Source organism: Halichoerus grypus, chromosome 6 (genome assembly GCF_964656455.1).
Source record: "Halichoerus grypus chromosome 6, mHalGry1.hap1.1, whole genome shotgun sequence".
NCBI classification, from domain to species: Eukaryota; Metazoa; Chordata; class Mammalia; order Carnivora; family Phocidae; genus Halichoerus; species Halichoerus grypus.
This window is the reverse complement of record NC_135717.1, coordinates 5,739,585-5,758,894: the sequence shown is the minus strand read 5'-3', so window position 1 is coordinate 5,758,894 and position 19,310 is coordinate 5,739,585. Positions and strand designations below refer to the sequence as shown.

Here is a 19,310-nt window from a genome sequence, read left to right as displayed (position 1 = left end):
AATCTGTTCCCCCTCCATTAGGGTGAGATGGCAGGGTGGCCAGTGAGCCCATCCTCAGTGGAGGCCACCACTGTCCCAGAGACAGAGGCCATACCTGTAGTTGTCTTCACTCCCATATGGGATTCAAGTCATGGTCCATCCGTGCCCACCAGGCCTGAGGGGTTCATCCAACTTCCCTCCCTGTAGGTGGGATCCCTTGTCCAAAGTACAGAGTTAAGCAAAGGCAGAGGTGGGACAAGGATCCAGGCCGCCAGCTTCCAGTCTTGAAGACCAGACAGGCACAGCCACCTTCTAGAAGGAAAGACATGCTCCACTCTATTACGTTGGGTGGAAGCGCCTGCCTAGGCCAAGAGGGGCCCGGTTACCCCTCATTGCGGTTGTCTGAGTCTCACAAAGCCCTCAGTGACAGTGATGGCACCAGGGGTCCAACTGTGAGCGTGAGCAGTTTTAAGGCAGGGACCCGAGAGGGTAAACTGAGGAATGACGTGAGTCTCAGCGTAGGTGCTTGAGCCCCTCCCTCAGGAGGGATATGGGGTGTTTGCCGTCCCTCTGCCCGGCGCCTGGCACACAGCGGGGGCTCCACGGGAATGAGGAGCCGCATCTCCGAATCGTGTGCGTCAAGAGGGGAAATGGCAACAGGAGAAGAACCCAAAGGGGCCTGCGCGCGGCTTTGCAGCGGGGCGCGCGCCTCTGGGGACGCTGAGTCAGAGCCGGCGGGCGCGGACGCGGGGAGGCGGCGCAGACAGGCGGAGCGCAGACCCGGGGAGGGGACGGGAGGGGAGGATCACGGGGAGAAGAGGGGTAAAGGGAGGAGAGAAGAGGGGAGGGGAGGGGGCGCGGGAGGCGGCGCAGACTGCAGGAGCGCGGACTCCGGGAGGCGGGGGTTCGTGGGGAAAGGAGGGGTGCGGCGAGGGGAGGGAGGGACGCGGGGAGGGGGCGCGGCGCGGCGCGGCTGACGTGGGCCGGGGTCGGCGCGGCAGGCTGTGGGCGGCGGCGGCGCGCAGCGACACAGCGTCGCGAGGCGAGGACGAGCGAGCGCCGCTCCCGCACCTCCCCGCATAGCCCGCGCCGCGCGCCCCGAGGAGCGGCCGCAGCCGCCGAGTCAGCCGCGTCCCCTCGGCGCTCCTGCCGCTCCGGGCGCAGCCATGGCCCCGGCCCTCTGGCCGCGCCTCAGCCGCGTCCTCTGGCTCGCCTGCCTCCTGCCCTTGGCCCCGGCTAGGGTGGCCGCAGGTAAGGCGCCACGCGGGCCGGCCGCCCGCCCCCCTCCAGCCGCAGCGCGCCCGGGGCCTCGGGGCGGTCCAGCCGTGCGCCCTGCGCGCACCTCCCTCCTCCCGGGCAGCCTCTGCAGCGCGCGGCGGAGGGGAGCGTGGCCAGCCGGCGCCTCGAAGCCCCCTCTTCTCTCCCCGCATCCTTCTCCCCAGGAGTCGGCCCGGCACTCGAGGGGGCTCCCCGCGCTCCTCGGTTCCTGCTGCCACCTCCAGATCGGCCCTGCCCTGGGAACTGCGCGCGGTGGCCGGGGCACCCATGCGGATGCCTGGGGTCCTCGCCGCCGCTGGGGGGTGGGGCGGGGAGGACGATGCGGGGAGACCGAGAATATGCGGGATCTGTCATCACGCCCCAGCCCCCCAGGGAGCGCGGACAGGTTGCCCGCGGAGCAGCGTCTTTGCCTTTAAACGTTGTCTTATCCGGAGAGGTTTTCCACCCTGCTTGTGTTGGCTTCGGGGAGGTTGCGATTTTAGAGCCCAAGAGGCCAGTCTGCCATTTCGTCTTTCCAAAATGGACCCCTAGCTGACAGGTGCTGCTGGGTGCCGCCTCCCCGCCCCCTGCCCCACCGGGCCGTGCTCCTATGCTCCCTACTTCCCTTCCGTTCCCCACTGCCGGAAGGCCAGCACCAACCTTTCTGCCTCATTTTGGCGACAACAAAAGGACCCGGATTGGAGAGTTGGGGGACAGGTGGGACGTGGGCAGCTCTGGTGGTGTGCGTGTGTTAAATAGTCAACATTTTTCATTACGCCCCTACCCCCCCCCCCAAAGAATGGTAGCGAGAGAAAGAGATCTAATGCCAAATTGTGAAAGAATCCAAAAGGTAAAATAAAAACCTGAATCTTAGGGATGGATTAGGAGAATTTTGTGGGAATTATGCTTGGTCAGGATTCCCTGCTTCCCTCCTGGAAATGTCATGTAGAGATGGGGGTCTCTTGTCCATTGGGTTTACATGTGTCTGGAAATGATCACCGTGGCCTAAATTGCAAAAAAGAAAAAAAAGTACATTAATTCTTTGGAAGTCATGTCTGGTTCCCAGCCTGGCTTATTCAAGATATGATCAAGATAAGCTGGGAATGAGGTTGGGGAGCATACCTTCTCCTTCACACACAGGGAAAAAACAGAGACTTGGAGGCCCTTTCCATTCTCCCTGGGGTCTGGGTCAGCGTGCACCCGATGCTTCCCACACTAGACGTGACGCTCAGAGTCCAAATACTGGACCATTCATTAATTCCAGGTTACGTTGTTCAGACTCTGGAGGTACCTTGGGAAGTGTTTGGGGCTATCCACATGTGCAGTGTGAAAGACTCGATTCAGCCATTTTCTAGAATGTTCAGGGCCCCACATGCTGTGTTGTCAGGGAAGATGTGCTCCAAGGGGAAGCCCCCGGGGCCTGCTAGTGAGTGAGTGTTGCTTCCATGGGCTAGGCTTCGTGGCAGTTGCCATTTTGCCTTTTGCTTTGACCCTTTCAGCTCTGGGTCACTCAGTGCACCCGTTGAGCCCACTAAGGCCCTCCCTTAGCTGCTGCTCTGTACTCCAAGGCCATGTCCCCTGGGCTCCCAAACCTGGAAAGAGAGGTTTGGATGGGTAGGGCAACAGGATCTGGGCTTGGTTCCTTTAGCCACACGTGGCAAAGCCTTCATGGTCCATTTTAGCTTGGATGCCCTGGACACTTCTGAGAGCCCTAAGGAAGAGAGGAGCAACATTACCCAGGGGCTGTGAAACATCTGCTTGGGAAAAAAAAAAAAAAAAGCTTGAGGAAAAGTGCCCTCGGAGCTTCCCTGTGTCTGGACAGGTGTGGGGGCTCCCAGGAGCTGGGCCAGCGTCTACAGCAATGTAGCTTAGCTGTAGCCACAGCCCCTCCCCCCCACCCCCATGCCACCCCACCCCTCCTCCCAGCCAGTCCATTCCCCTGGCAACGGATCTGCGTAGCGCTGACATGCGCCTGTCTCCAGTCTTGCTGCAGATGCTGGATGGCCATTAGCATGCAGCCGAATGTCCCTGCCACCTGCTAGCCTCGCTCTGGCCCACGCTCCTCGCCTGGGGGGACGGGAGGGAGCAAGAGGAAGAAGGGAGGGGATGGCCTCTCTTTCCTGGCCAAATGCTGCCTCACAGCCAAAGGGAGGGAGAATAGAACTCAGCCCGGGGGAGGGGGGTGGGTACAGTTTTGCTTGGTGACTCCAGGTAGTTACATGGGGACCTCAGGGGACTCATGTCCCTCAACGTAAAATACACACTGTATTTTCTTGCAGAAATTTCTGCCATAGGATCTGGAATTCTCTCTTTGGGATTAAGACACTGCAGGTCCCTTTGTCAGTGCCAGTCCAAATGACTTCACACTCCAAAATAATGGCTCTGGGGAAGGGGATTCCGAACAGGGAGTGTGTGACATGGACGAAGGGAGAGGGTAGAGCAGGAATCCCCAGCGAGGATAGGCAACACTGCCACAAGGCGAATGGGACACAGTTGAGGACACACTTGCTCCTGTCCCAGGTTTGCTGAGTCCCGCAGGTCTCCAGCGAGCTCCCTGAGGGCAGGAGGCATGTCCTACACTTCTGGGTTCCCCCAGCACTTGTGGGGTGGGGCACAAGGAAGGGGCTCAGTCAGTATCACCTGAGTGGGCAGTGCTAGGTGGGCTGGTCCCTCTGCCACACCCTTCTCTCCAGGAGCCTTGGGCAGCAGCAGTGTTGAACACCTACTATGTGCCAAGCACTTTGTTGGGCACATGGGGAGACGACAATGACCCCTGCCCTCAAGGAGCTTGCGGTGCAGCAAAGGAGACAAAGAAAGCTTCTTGCCAACGTGGGGTTGGGACCACTGTGTGCTCAGGCTGTTTGGAGAGCACTGAGGGGGCAAGGGGTTCAGGGAAGGTTTCCTGGAAGAGGTTATATCCACGGACGAGTAGGTAGAGAAAGGCAGGGGGGGGACAGCATGTGCAAAGGCCCTGAGGTTAGGAAGGACAGAACATGTCGAGAGAGCTGCAAGAGTTAAAGTGGCCAGCCCCGGCGTGGATGTGAATTCGGACTCCACACTGAGGCTGGTCCATGAACACATTAGCTGTGGAGGAAGCTCCTTGTTGGTGGGGGCAGAGGGGTGGATGGTGCTGAGAGAGGGGAGGACCGCAGGCCGAGGGCCAGGGCCAAGGATGAAGTAGTAACAGCTGAATGCTAGCCTTTAGCAATGCTAGTAGTGATGGAGAGCAAGCAAACTCGCTCAGATGGGAGGAGTGGAGGCAAAGGACTAGGGATTGATTGATTCCTGGGACAGCCGCTCCCTCCGGCCCCAACAGAGAGCGATGGCTGAAAATGGTGGGTGTGGGGAAGGGAGACCCCTAGACCAGCAGCACTGTCCAGCAGAACATTGGATGATGAAGGAAATATTCTATACCTGCCCTGAAGAGTAGCTACTGACCACGTCTGGCTATGAAGCACTTGAAATGTGACTAGCTCAACTGAACTGAATTTCTAGTGTTGGTTCAATTTAAGTAATTAACTCTGATTCATTTAAACGTAATTACAGGTGGTTAGCAGCTCCTCTTTTGCTCAGTGCAGATCTGGAGCCCAGAAAGTAGGTCTAGGTTACTTGGTTCTGCCAGCATTTAGGAGACACTCGAAACCAGGGGAGCAGGTGGGTGGGAGTGAGGGAAATGAGCAGAGAGGGGCTTGGGGCCCCTCCAGCCTTCCTGCTGTGTCACCTCTTCTGGTGAAGTAGTATGCTGTTGTAGGCTGGACACTCCCTAACCTGCAGCCCTTCAGAAATCTCACCTGAAGAGGAAATACACAAATTATAACAAAATCGTCACGGCAAGAGTGAGGGGTTCTGGGAATCAAGGTATACCTGCTTGGGGCGCCTGGCTGGCTCAGTTGGTAGAGCGTGCGACTCTTGATCTCATGAGTCTGAGCCCCACGTTGGGGGTAGAGTTTACTTGAAAAAAAAATTAGGGGCACCCAGCTGGCTCAGTCAGTGGAGGATGCAACTCCTGATCTCGGGGTTGTGAGTTCGAGCCCACGTTGGGTATAGAGATTGCTTAAAAACAAAATCTTTAAAAAAAGAAAAAAAAGATATACCTGCTTGAGGGATTATCATACCAACAGTGAAAATCACATTAGTGCGACCACGGACATGCTTTTGACATGTTGTCATGTGAAAATAAAATAATTCAAAATTGTGTGAAGAGTGTGATTATGTCTAAATTAAAAAATGCTATGCATGAAAAAGAGACATGAGGACAGCAGCTGTTTTTTGGAAGTAGGGTAATGGGACATTTCTAATATTCTTTATAAATACATATGTATTACTTTCATGTTGGAAAGAAACCTTATTTTAAAAATCTTACTTTGTTTAGATGATAAAATATTATGCACATAGTAAAGCAGTTGAAGAATAATGACTTAGGAAAATGCCTGTGATATGGAATTGAAAACAACAACAATAGAATATAGAATTCCAAAGTACGAGCACTTTTTTTTTTTTTAAAGTAGGAAATGCCCATATACGGTAACACTGGTTGTTACTAATTATTTTTATTTTTAATAAAATTGTTTAAGTTTTAATTCTCTATTTTCTCTATTTTCAGGTTACAGTTAGTCTTACCTTCCATGCAGTAGTCAGTCGGGAGGGGAGTGTTATTTTAAAGGGTCTCTGACCCGGCCTCCATCCCATACGCTCAAGGCCCTGTTCTCTGTTAGGATCCTCCAAGACTGATTCCCAGGTTCCCTGTAAGAGCTGCATCCCCCATATTTCAGTTCAAGTTCCCTGAGGAGTCGACCAGCTAGAGTTCCAGCGTTGGCCCCAGCAGGAATCACAGAGGTCATTTAAGAGCAGTGAGCAGTGCCGTCCAGTGGGACCTCCTGTGATAATGAAGATATTCTGTATCTTTGCTATTGAGTGCTTGAAATGCAGCTTACACAGGGCGCCTGGGTGGCTCAGTCTGTTAAGCACCTGCCTTCAGCTCAGGTCATCATCTCGGGGTCCTGGGATCGAGCCCCTCATCGGGCTCCCTGCTCTGTGGGGAGTCTGCTTCCCCTTCTCCCTTTGCCCCTACGCCCCCCCCGCACCCGTGCTCTCTCCAGCGCTCTCGCTCTCAAATAAATAAATAAAATCTTAAAAAAAAAAAAAAAAAGAAATGCAGCTACTGTGGCTAAGAAAGTGGGTTTTAAATTTTGTTTCATTTTAACTGAAACTTACACAGCCATGCGTGGCCGTGGCCGTGGCCGTGGCCGTGGCCGTGGCCAGTGACAGCTGTGTTGGGCAGCGTAGAAGAAGACTTGGCTTGCATCAGAGTGGACCTTTGCCCGAGGCTTGTTCCATCGCTGTCTAGGCATTAGGCCTCTAAGAGGCTCCAGACTCAGCTTTGTGTTTCAGATCAGAATTGTGTTTGCCATGGAAAGACTAGTCTGAAGGAACAGGTGATAAGAGGACATTTTTTTTTTTCGGGGTAGCAGCCGAGGTGGTCCCTCCTATGACATACGTTGGCAGTCATTTTCATAGCTAAGAAATAAGTCTGGCCAGGTCAGGCCTGTGCTCTGGAAGGCCCTGCTTGGCTGGCCTAAAAAGAAAATCTCTGGACTCTGTTGGGCCTGGGTTCGAGTCCCAGCTTACAATCAGCTAGTCACTTGAGCTGCCGGGGCCTCAGTTTCTCCGCTTATAAAATAGAATAATAGAAGCCATCCCAGAGGGTGACAGTGGGTTCCTTACCACACCTCTCCTGAAATACAGTATTTTGTCTCTGGGCCCCCAGGGCTGTATGAACTCCACCTCACCACCGATGGCCCTGCCACCACGGGGGCAGAGGTGACCATCACAGCCAGCCTGGTGGCCAGTGACAATGGCAGCCTGGTCCTGCCCACCAGCACCCGCCTCTACCACTTCCACTGGATCCATACCCCACTGCTGCTCACAGGGAAGACTGATGAGGCTTTCAGCTCCACCATCCGCGCCGTGGGGACCGTGCCCGGGGACTTCCCGGTCTCCGTCTGGGTCACCGCTGCCGACTGCTGGACGTGCCAGCCTGTGGCGAGGAGCCTCCTTGTCCTCCCCATCACAGGTGAGGACCTTTTCTGTTTGCTAATTGGCCTTCAGACTCTTGCTGCAGAGAAAACCATCCAGCCTGGTTAGTAATCGTATAAACAAAGGATCAGAAAATGGTTACTACCCAATGCTGGTCAGCATTGTGCTGGAATGGACACGTAAAGCACATGTTGCTACTGGGGGTATAAATTAACAACCCTCTGGAGAGGAGCTGATCGATAATGTTTCAATGGTTATGCACTATTTCAGTCTCTGGTCTGTTCATTCTCGTCCCTTCAGCCTCCCACCCTAACACTCCTCTCTCCTTCCAGGAAGTCCCTGCTCTCTTGGAGTTTACAATCTGTTAAAGAATTTGTCTTCAGGAAGTAAATTTCCATTTGGGTAATGTTTTATGCACAAATATGTTCATTGCAGTGGTGTTTATAACAACAGAAGAAAATATTAGACAAGCTAAGTTTGCAACCGTAACAGGACTGGTTAAGTATGTGGATATAATTTGTATGATGAATAACGATGACCCTCACAAAGAGTTTGTACTGTCCCGGGGGAATACTCCTGCTTATAAAATTTTAAAAAGCAAAACACAAACTTCTATAACCAATTTGCTCAACTGTGTTTAGTATGCATACGTATGTATATGTAATGTCCATTTCTATTAAATACATACACACAAATGCTTTGTAGTTCTTCAAAACATCAACAATAGCTGTGTTTGAATGACAGGCGGTTTCTTTTCATCCTATGTTTCAGCATTTTTCCAAATGAGCTTTATTGAGCACACCTTACTTTGTTTTTGGGGTGAAAAAAAATCAGCTCCTAATTTTTTTTTTTTTTTTTTAGAGAAGGAGACACAGAACGTGGTCCTTACCCAGCCCAGCACGTTGCATGTAGAGCTATGATCAGTAGAACTGCTAATTTTTTTCTAGGCTCATCTAATAATCTGAAATCTCTCCTGAGAATTTCTTTCAAAGCCTATGCATTTCCTCCTGGTCCTGGGCATCTTTTGTGCCAGAAAGTTCGGGATCCTGGTGAAAGTGGCGTAGGAGCGAGGCTATGTGTGTGCTATGTGCCGTGAGTCTTCACCAGTGTCCCAGTGTCCCATGCAGCAGGGGCAATGATGTGGGGGACCTGCAGGTCCCCTCCTGCCACCACTCAGCTCTGACAGCCAGAAGTTCGGGGGTGGGGAGAGGCTGTCCTGCCAGCTGGCATGTGAGGTTACTCCCTGGCTCCTCCTTCCCGCCCCCTCGGGGGGACTCACCCACCTATGGTCTCTCTCCCAGAGCTCCTCGTGGGGAACCTCGTTGTCACCCAGAACACCTCCCTGCCCTGGCCCAGCTCTTACCTCACCAAGACAGTCCTTAAAGTTTCCTTCCTCCTCCACGACCCGAGCAACTTCTTCAAGACGGCCTCATTTCTCTACAACTGGGACTTCGGAGATGGGTACGTCTTTCCCCGTTGATGCCCCAAAGCTTTGGCCTGTGGTTGGTGGCCCCATCGTCCCACGCAGAGTGCTCTGTACTTTCCCACCCTCACCTGCTCATGCTCTCTCCCTCTAAGCCTTCCTGCCACTCCTGCTCTGTGTCCAGTGTGGGGTATGTGGGGACCAGTGGTGAACCAGTCGTGGGACCTGCCTTTGAGGTGCCTACAACCTTGTACAGGAGGTCATTGGTGCCCCAAACATCCCTTTAATAAAGGTCAAAGTAGGATTTTTCTCCATTTGACTCTGGAAGGACCTACCTGGCTGATGGCACATGCAAGTATACTCCTATGGTAGAACTCAGGTGTTCTGGCCTCATTTCTCCTGACTTCTCCTCTCCAAACAAGCCAGGCTGGAGGAGGCAGGTCAGGAAGTGGGGGTCAGGCACTGAGCCCAGGCAGCCCACAGACACCCCGAGCTCCTGTGAGGGTGGTGCTCTGCGGAGACCCCTCACTCCATTTGGGTCCCTTCAAGTCCCTGGCTGATGGTCCTTCCTACTCTATCCCATATGCTTCCACCTTCCATTTGTTGGCATTCCTTAAGACATTTCTCAGGCTTGCAGAGAAACACAGACCAACTTTCCAAGTTCATCAAAAGTTTAGTAATCCTTCTCTTGCATCACTCCTCACCCCCATGGGACTTAAAGGCTCAACGTGCTTTCTTATGTATAGTAATAAGTTAGAAAACAAAGTGGGAACTCCTAATTATAGCAAAAATAGTACATAAACATAGGAACACACTTACCTGGAAATGGGCAAGATCCTGTGTGAAGAAAACTAGAGCTACTAAGAGGTATCAAAGATTTTTTTTAAAAATTGTATTATTTATTTGAGAGAGAGACCCCAGAGTGAGAGTGAGAGGGAGAAGCAGACTCTCTGCTGAGCAGAGAGCCCAACGTGGGGCTTGATCTCAGGACCCTGAGATCATGACCTGAGCTGAAGGCAGACACTTAATAGACTGAGCCACCCAGGTGCCCCAACTAAGAGGTATTAAAGATTTGAGTAGAATGTGTTCTGTACACCATGTCCAGGCTGGTGAACCTTAAAATTGTAAAGATGTCCATTTCTCTCCAGTTATCCCGTAAGCTTGATGCAAGTCCAATAAATATTCCATTAAGTATAATTTTGGATTGTGACAAAGATTCTACAGTTCATCTAAATTTGGTGTTTAAGTTGCACATAATATACACATATATACACATGCATGAATGCATATATGCATATATACATGTATAAAAATATATGTCATTATAAACATACATGTGGTTTTATAACCTAAAGAACATCTGGAACATCTGTCTCAAACCAGGGGACAGTCTCTATACTAATTAGGGGCATTTCTTTTCACATTAAATACATTATTCACTATTTTTACCAAAATAGAACATTTTTGACTACCCCATGAAATAAGACAAGAAAAAGAAATATAAATACTGTAAAGGAGGAAGACAAAAATCATCACACATATAGACGACCTGAGAAACACAAGAGACTCAACTGAAAAATCTTAGAACTAAAAAGAGATTTCAGTGATATGGCCGGTTACAAAACAAAGATTCATAGCCTTTCCATATAATGGTAATAGAAAAAAAATCTTTTACAATAGTTATAAACCATAAAAACGGAGAGAATAAACTTAGCCCCAAACGGTAGGATTTATGTGAATAAAACTGCAAATTGTACCTAGAACCTTAAAAAGACTTAAAAAATGAAGAGAGAATGTCTCAATATTGTCAGAAGGAAAAAAGATCAGAAAAACAGGATGACAATGAGCGGGGATGAGGAGAAGAACTAGAAATGCATACATAAATGTATTTTCAAAGCTACAAATAGGGGCGCCTGCCTGGCTCAGTCGGTAGAGCATGCAACTCTTGACCTCAGGGTTGTGAGTTCGAGCTCCATATTGGGTGTAGAGATTACTTAAAAGTAAAATCTTAAAAAGAAGTCACAAATAATTTGCAGCAACAAAAGGCTGCACAACAGAACAGAATAGAAAAGGCAGACACAAACCTGAGCTTATACATACCTAGTATATGGTAACAGTGGTATTTCTAGCCAGTGAGTAAAGATAGATTATTTAATAAATGGCACTCAGGCAATTGGTTAACTATTTAGAAGAAAAACAATCTGATCCTTAACAAAAGCGATTCTAGATAGATTGAAAAATTAAACATAATGAACCAGGACTAGATTGAAATGTAGATGATCCCCTGCCATTGGATAATTTGGCAGTGAGGAAAGCATTTCTAAGAATAGAGAAACAGAGGCAGAAACTATAAAGGAAAAAAATGCTAGATTTGGCTCATGAAATTTAAAATCTGGGTATGAAAGAAGTAAACCAAAAAAAGAAGTAAATCAAACCAAAAGACAAACGTTAAACTGGGTTTAGAAAATATTTGGAAGATATTTAATAGGCAAAGGTTTGTTAAACTTCATATGTAAAGAGCATTGAGAAATCAACAAAGATTTTCTTTATTGTTATTAGACTTCCTTTCGAAGTAATTCACGTAATTGCAGGAAAAAGCATGATATTAATAACCTGTGATAGAGATATTATTCTGTTTTACAGATGAAAAAAGTAAGACTTAGAGCTATATAGATAGGAAATCTAGAACTGAGATTCAAAGCCAAGTATGTCTTAACTCCAAAGTGTATATTTTTTCCCTCCCAGGATTGTCCTTGTCTCTAATGCAGGGCCTCTTTTAGATTCCTGGTGGAAGGGGGCAGAGCACTTCCTGGCAGGTGACAGGCACTTTGTTGCTAGGAGTTCTCCCACCTGTCACTTACAAGCACAAAGATGACCAGCAGCCAGTTCACCCAAGCATGGCTGACCTTGCATCCCGGCCAGCTCGGGGGGCTGCTGTGATGATGCCCGGTTTGCTCACAAGGCATTGGTAGCCAAGCTTGTCACTCCATGGACACCCCTGACTCTAAGAGGCCACATGAGTCACTTCTGTCATCTCCCTCCTGTCACCTTACAGCACCCAGATGGTGACGGAAGATGCTATGGTCTATTACAACTATTCCATCATTGGAACCTTCACCGTGAAGCTCAAGGTGGTGGCCGAGTGGGAACAGGCAACGCAGAACGCTGGGAAGGGCATTATGCAGAAGACAGGCGACTTCTCTGCCTCGCTGAAGCTGCAGGGTGGGTCTCCGGGGGTTGGTGCAGGTCGAACGTTTGGCCCCTTGGGGAGCCCTGGGCAGAACTCTTTCCCAGGTTGGAGCCCATGAAGATCAGAGTGGCTCCAGTTGGGCACTGGGCTGAGCTTGGATGCACATCCTCTCTTGTCATCCCCTGGGCAGCCCTCTGAGCAGAGTTCTGAGAGGGCACTGGGGGCCATGGCAGAGGTCACATGGCCACCAAGTGGCAGAGCTGGATTTGAACCCAGGGCCGCCCGCTCCCAGAGCCCGAGCCTGTGGCCAGACACTGCTGTTGGCTGGTGGGTCCACATGGCTCTTTGTTCTCGGGCCACGTTGGCGTCCTGTCGAGGACTGGCCTGTTGGGGCTAGGACAGCCTTGGCCTCCTGTAGAGAAGAAACACCCAAACCTGCCTCCCCTTGACTCTGGCCAGAGTGGGTGCTTGGGCAGCTGCGGCAGATTTCTGAGTTGTGCTGCGTGCGTGCGGATGGGGTGGCGCTTACCCCACATTGCACAGGTGGTGGGGGAGGGGGGGTTCTCCGGAGCTAGCCCTCCGTCCATGTTACCAGAGCCCCGCCTGCTTCCGCTTCGTCCAGCATCCTCACTCTGAGCGGCTCCGGCACCTGCTGCTGTCGGGTTGGGGGGGGCGGGACCCAGGCATGCCCTGGATGGACCTGCGACCCCCACCTCGGGAGAGAGCCTGACGGGCTGGTGGTCACACAGCCCCGAGCCCTAGGAGCTCTGAGACCGCTGTCCTCAGCCACCAGGTCTAATGGGGCCCTCTCTGCCTTTCAGAGACCCTTCGAGGCATCCAGGTCTTGGGGCCCACCCTAATTCAGACCTTCCAAAAGATGACAGTGACCTTGAACTTCCTGGGGAGGTGAGTGAACCCCAGGGTGCATAGTCGGTGACTCGTTGCCCCGCCAACACTCTCCCATGGATGATCCTGAGCCTAAGAGTTCCATCCCCTGCGGGGCCCCAAGTCTGGGGGCCAGTGGAAGCTTCTGCCACCTTGCCTGGCAACCACGGGAGAGTTGTGGGCACGGCTCCATACTCGAGGTCCAGGGGAGAGAGCATGGGCCTTTTGGAGCTGTCTGCAGTGTGGGCGTCAAGGCAAAGGCAGGTGAGGAACCAGTCAGGTGAAAAGCTCTCTGCGCAGCCCCCAGAAAGCAAACCGTCTTGGGTAGGAACCGGCCCACCTCTTGGCAAGAACAACATTAGGCTGAGTATGTAGTAAGCGACCGAGAAGCCGGGCATGTTCTCCGCACCAGGGTGAACGGAGCCGCAGAGGTCGGTGGTCCAGGCTCAGCCCTTCAGGGGCCGCAGAGGTCGGTGGTCCAGGCTCAGCCTTGCAGGGACTTGGGTGGGGAGGACCGGCCCCACCACTCAACACAGGGCCACGGCAGGGAAGCAAGGCTCGATGGGGAGCAAGCAAAGCGGCCAAGAAAAGACGAAGATGAGCCATGGGGCTGGAGGAGGTTTCTGAAGCTCTCGGGGAGCTTTGGGGGCAGGTGCTTAGCACTTGAAGAGTGGGCTTGGCAGACCCGATGGCTGAGGTGGCAGGAGTGTGTGTTTTCCTCGGGCCTGGGGTTGCCTGCTCCGCATTGCTGAGACGGACCTGTGTTTTCCAGCTTCTGAGCCTGTGCTATGGCAGGTGGGTAACCCGGAACGCCCTCGCCCCTCCCAGCCTGTCAAAAGTCTACTTATCCTTTCAGATCCTATTCAAATGCCACCTCCTCCGAAAAGCCTTCCCTGACTTCCTCATTAAGAATGCACCCACCTGTCCCCTCTGCCTCCACAGCACTCCCCGTGTGTCACCGGAGCACTCGTCCTGCCTCGTCCAGCACTCTGTGCCTATCCCTGTTTGCCTCACTAGCCTGGCACCCCCTTGGGGTCTGGGGGGGCATCTCTTATTTACCATTGTGTTCCCTGGGTCTGGAGGGGGTGAAGCAGAGGCCAGGACAGCTGGGTTCACGGCTGTCTGGCCCTTCTCAGCCTTGGTCTGTGCTCACACTCCTTGCTGGGCCATTGCTGAAAACCCACCCCCACTTCCCGGCAGCCCCCCTCTGACCGTGTGCTGGCGTCTCAAGCCCGAGTGCCTGCCGCTGGAGGAAGGAGAATGCCAGCCCGTGTCGGTGGCCAGCACGGCCTACAACCTGACCCACACCTTCAGGGATCCCGGGGACTACTGCTTCAGCATCCGGGCTGAGAACGTCATCAGTAAGACGCACCAGTACCATAGGATCCAGGTGTGGCCCTCCAGTAAGTGACCCCGCGCTTCCGCCAACACGAGAATCGTCACCAAACCTACTGGCCCAGCCAACACGGTTGACTGTGTGCCCAGACCTCCCCCGCCAGCCCTAGCACCCCTCGGTTCTACCACCCCCCAACGCCAGCACCACGCACACTCCCCGCGGCCCTTCCGGCACCGTCTGGACCTGGGCCATCGATCCCGTGCCGCCCAGCAGCAAGACGGCTTGAGCTCTCGCTCACTGCCACCGTCACTGTCCCGGTGTCCTTCCCACGTATCACCAGTGCCGCACTGTCCCCGTTGTGAGCACTCCCCCGCTGGGCCCCCCACAATCACCATGCCCTCCTCTGCCATCACCCCGATCCTGGCACTGATGTCACCACTAAAACCAGCCCCCAGGGAGCGGGCGCTGCTCAGAAAGTGTGAAGTGGGGTTCCTGTCATCTGTCAGGACCCCTGGCCACCGTCCCCGGAACGTCCTTCCCTGAGTCACCGTCAGGCCTGGCCGCTGGCTAGCTGATGATGGCGTGAAGTTCTACCCTTCTTTTCTGGGGGGGCTCTCTCCTGTGACCCCAGAAAAGCACTTCCTTACATAGAGGAGAACCCTAAGGGATGGTCTTTCAGGTGCCCAGCCAGGTCCCTGCACTTGTCCCCAGGGTTGGACCCACAAGTGCACTGCTGCCCCGGTCTCCCCAGTCCCTTTCTGAGCCATTGGGCAGACGCTGTGCTCTGGGCCCTGGCTGGCCTTGTGGGCCCCACGGGGGTCTGGGGCCCTGCCTCCCCCAGCCTCTCCTGGGCACTGAGTGCCTCGGGACCCCCTGAATCCTGCAGAGGACACAGCATTCCAGGTAATCAGTGCTGACTTTTCCTGGGAAGCAGAACCTCACGGCACACAGTGGTGTCTACACCAGGGGCAGGGTGAGGGAGGGGGGAGGGGGACCCACACTTGCCGATCACCTGCCGTGCGCCTGGCACATTCACACCCCTCCCCTCGTGGCATCCCTGAAGCAGCCTTGTGGGTCAGCATCAGCATCAGGGAGCATGGTCAGAGCCGGGTTCGAACCCAGGACCGCCTAACTGCAGACCTTGGGTTCTCCCTGTGCCGCCACGCAGCTTCCTGGCTCAGGGGCTCAGGGAGCCTAGAGCTGGTGGCGCGCAGACAGCTACGACAGGTCACAGGCTGTGTTGTGTCCTCACAACATGGCTTCCCATCTCCAGCACAAGTCACCCAAGAGAGAGTGGGGAGGGAGCTGTGATTTCTTTGATGGCCTGGTCGTGGCTCCCGTCCTGTGCTATTCATTAGGGCGAGTCATTAAATCCAGCCCACACTCGGGGTGGGGGATTTAGCTGCACCTCTTGAAAGAGACCATCAAGTAACATGGGGACATATTTTAAAACCCTAACACACCCCTACTTGGCGTTTGTAGACTCCTAGATTGGCCTGTTGGGGTTGCCTCGTTGGGATGCAGGTACCTAAGGAAATGATAGCCCTTGTGGGGTTTGACTCAGCTGTCCCCCACTGCGGTCTGAGAGCTGGCCTTCACCACCAACTCCCCAGACCCGTGACTTCACCGTGTCTCACTCCCAGGCATCCAGCCGGCTGTCTTTGCTTTCCCGTGTGCCACGCTGATCACCATGATGCTGGCCTTCATCATGTACATGACCCTCCGGAATGCCGCTCACCAGAAGGACATGGTAGAGGTGGGTGTTCAGGAGGGTGGGGGCTGGATCACGGAGCCCTGACTGGAGAAGAGGGGCCTGGCGGGGGCCTGGATGTCAGAGCGAGGTCCTAGGGCTGGGGGCGACGTGCCCAAGACGCATTCATAGACGGACCACGTTGAGCTGGCCTCTTCCCATCTGACTCCCTGCTGCGCTCACCCCTTAACGAGAAGCTGTGCCCGGTGCTGGGGTGGGGGGGGGCAACTGAAGGAGGTAGGGCCTGGGAGCAGAAAAGCCAAGGGCGTGGGGCAGCACCGTGAGCCGCCAGGCAGCTGAGCTCATAAGGCCACCTAGCAGGGGTCTGGCAGGCGGGTGATTGACCCGTGGGGTTTCGTTCACCATAGGTGGCTGATTTTGACTTTTCCCCCATGTCTGACAAGAACCCCGAGCCGCCCGCCGGGGCCCGGTGCTGTCACCACATGTGCTGTGGGCCCGTCTTGCTGGACACTCCCTCGGAGTACCTGGAAGTTGTCCGCGACAACCGCGGGTTGCTGCCGCCCCTCTACAAATCCGTCAAAACGTACACCGTGTGAGCGCCCCCCAATCCCGTGTCAGCGTTAACTGACCGCCAGCTGGGCGCTCTGGACAGGGCGGCGCGAGCCGCCGAGCAGGAGGGGCGTGCGGGTGCGGGGCTGCCCACCCTGCCGGCCATCCATCCGTACTTCCAACTGCGCCACAAGCCCCCCTCAGCCCCACACCCCCCCATCTGTCCACCTGTGCAGTCCAGCCCCTGCTGCAAGCCCCTCTCAGTCCCCCTACCCCACCCCTTGCCTTTGAAGAGCCCCAGGCAGGGCCCCGACACTCAGCGGGGTCCCTCCTCTCTCCCAGGGCTGCCTGGCTGCCCCGCACCCATTCTTCCCATATTGGCACTTCTGCCGTCCGTCTGGGGTCTGAGCTTCCCTCCCCCAGGTGGCCCTGCCTAGGTCAGAGAACCGGGAGGAAGGTCACCAATGGTTAAGGCTACATCACAAAAGGTCACGCATACAGAGACAAGCACACGCACGCACACACGCAGATACATACATCACACGTGTCCCACAGGCGTCTCCGACGATGTCCTCTGTATCAGTTACGTTGGTTGCTGGGTCCTGAATTAGAACTAAAAGGACATGGGACTTACTCCACTTGGCCCCCCGCAGCTCCTGGGCCTGGCCCTCCCCTTTGTGCACCAGTCCCCGTGGCTCCTGGGGTCCATTCTAAGGACACTCTGTTTCCTGCCTGCTTGCTGGGGGGTGGGTGGGGGCAGGGCTAACACTTTGTGGGTGCAGAGGGCTTCATGAAGAGCGCCTTCTTGTCCTGAGACCCTGTTAACTTCCACTGAGGAAAAGGAGGAGCGAGCCAGTGGGGAATTGGGTTCACTGTGGGGGATGGTGTTCTTGCCCCTCCGCATGGCCTGGAGAAGGAGGCAGGTCTGGAGGGAGCCCTCGGGGCGGGGGGGAGCCCAGTGGCCCAGGGGAGGCAGAGCTGGTGGAGAGGGCGGTCCAGGTGCAGAGAGAGACCACAGTGAGCCCCCCCCCCCCCGCACAGCCGTGCAGGAGCGTGAGGAGCCAAGGGGGCCTGTTTGGGGGGGAGGGGGCAGGGCTGTGGGGGCAAAGCTCTGTTGCCGTAATCTTTGCTCTCAGACTTTGTGCAGACAACAGCATTCCCGCTGTCGTGCAGCTCATTCTCATGAAATACTGCCATTACTGCTGAATAAAGCTTGTGTGCTCTCAAAATAGCCAAGCAGATGCCAGGGGGCCGGAGTCTCTTTCTTTTCTGTGCATGGGGTGGGGGGGGAACGGGCATCCCTGCTGTGTTCTCTGGCAAGTGTGGATGGAGCTGCTGTCTGGGGTGTTGGGTCCCAGTAGGTCTTTTGGACCAGCGCTCCTTAAACGTCCACTCAGGCTGCATTGCAGACGGACCAGACTCGGAAGGGGGGGGGTCTCTTGGAGGTGGGTCCAGGTGTCCCCCCATGACTCTAACATGTAGCCAATTCTGTGGCTCCCCGGGCAGACGCTAGATCAGAGCTGGGAGGAAGGCTACATTCAGGGAACTTGGAAATGCAGATCCAGGGGCCCTACCCACACCTGAATCTGCACCTGCTGAGGGGGCAGCCACCTGGGTCCCTGAAGGCCCACAGGAGTCCTGGTGCACCATCAAGGGTGAGCACCTCTGGTCTCACTTGAACTTGGATGTGCCTGAGAATCACCAGAGGTCTTGCCAAGCCACATACTTCGATTCAGGAGGTCGGGAGTGGGGCCTGGGAATCTGGGTTTCTAACAAGATTCGAGATGCCGCTGATGCTCCTGGTCCGAGGACCACACTTTGAGTTACATGCCTCTGAGTCGGCTTCCTTCCTAAGCTTTTCTTCTATAACAGATCTGGGCTTTTTTCTTAATTACCTCTGCTCTCCTGCCACCCTCACCACCCAACCCAGCTAGCCGGTGTGCCCCAAGCCTCAAGCCGGAGCGTGGTGGGGAATGGACCCCAACCCCACCTTGGCTGTACCACTCTGGGAAGCCCCACTTTTCAGGAGCCAAGGCATTTGGGGCACTTTCTCAGACTTCAGCATCAGCATGTGGGGCGGATGCTGCCACACCCACCTGTCCACTGACCCCCCACCCCCACCCCCAGCCAGGGATCAGTGTGTCAGGGTTTGGGGCAAGAAGGCACCTGAGTGTTGCAGGGGACCCTTGTGCCTCGGATAACTGGTTAGAGGATCAAATGAGACCTTGGAGAAAGTTGACAGGGTGGGGGAACTGTTCTTGCTTTAGGTCTTTTTAATGTGTTCCTAATAGATGAGGGGCTGGGGCAGGTATTCTCACCAGCCTGCCCTTCTAGGAGGGATCCAAATATTGCCAATGAGAGGCTGTGGGTTCCTATGACCACAGGGGTCAAGGGTAGAATCAATTGGATGTATTTTTGCCTGGACTTGAGAAGAGCCATTTTTCCCTTGAGAAGCCTGGTCCAGGACTTAGTGGAGTCCCCCACTCTGTCATCTTGGACAGCGTGGGTTGTTTTTTGGAAGGATTCTGAGCATTTGAGCCTGATGGGATTAAAGTGGGTTTCCAAGGAAATGTAGATGAACACACCTGTACTGAGTTGAATAGTGACTCCCCCAAATTCACGTCCACCCAGACCCGTGAATGTGCCCTGATACGGAAATAGGGTCTTTGCAGATGTGATCAAATTAAGATGAGGTCTTGCTGAGATAAGGTGTACCCTAAACCCGATGACCTGTGCCCTTATAAAAAGAGGAAAGATGCAGACAGACACACAGGGCAGACAGCCATGCAATGGGGGGCAGACACTGGATGATGTGAGCACCAAGGGTTGCTGGTACCACCAGAGGCTGGGAGGCGCAGAACGGATTCTCCCAGGTTGCCCTGTGTGGCCACCACAAGAAGCACCACGGCCGGGTGGCTTCAACAACAGACATTTATTTTCTCAT

General features: G+C 54.1%; 1 protein-coding gene across 2 annotated transcripts; it reads left to right on the top strand.

Moving 5' to 3' along the window:
* Nucleotides 1-997: 997 nt before the first annotated feature.
* On the top strand, nucleotides 998-17,607 carry TMEM130 (transmembrane protein 130). 2 transcript variants are annotated; one of them, XM_036064889.2, is made up of 8 exons: nucleotides 998-1,230; nucleotides 7,004-7,309; nucleotides 8,574-8,733; nucleotides 11,751-11,917; nucleotides 12,707-12,791; nucleotides 13,971-14,173; nucleotides 15,750-15,862; nucleotides 16,225-17,607. In XM_036064889.2, the coding sequence occupies exons 1-8, from the start codon at nucleotides 1,146-1,148 to the stop codon at nucleotides 16,411-16,413; spliced, it is 1,308 nt and encodes a 435-aa protein (XP_035920782.1). In that variant the 5' UTR covers nucleotides 998-1,145; the 3' UTR covers nucleotides 16,414-17,607. The 2 variants fall into 2 exon arrangements, with proteins under 2 accessions (XP_035920782.1, XP_035920783.1); XM_036064890.2 differs by having other exon boundaries at nucleotides 1,000-1,230; nucleotides 16,261-17,607.
* The last annotated feature ends 1,703 nt before the right edge of the window (nucleotides 17,608-19,310 follow it).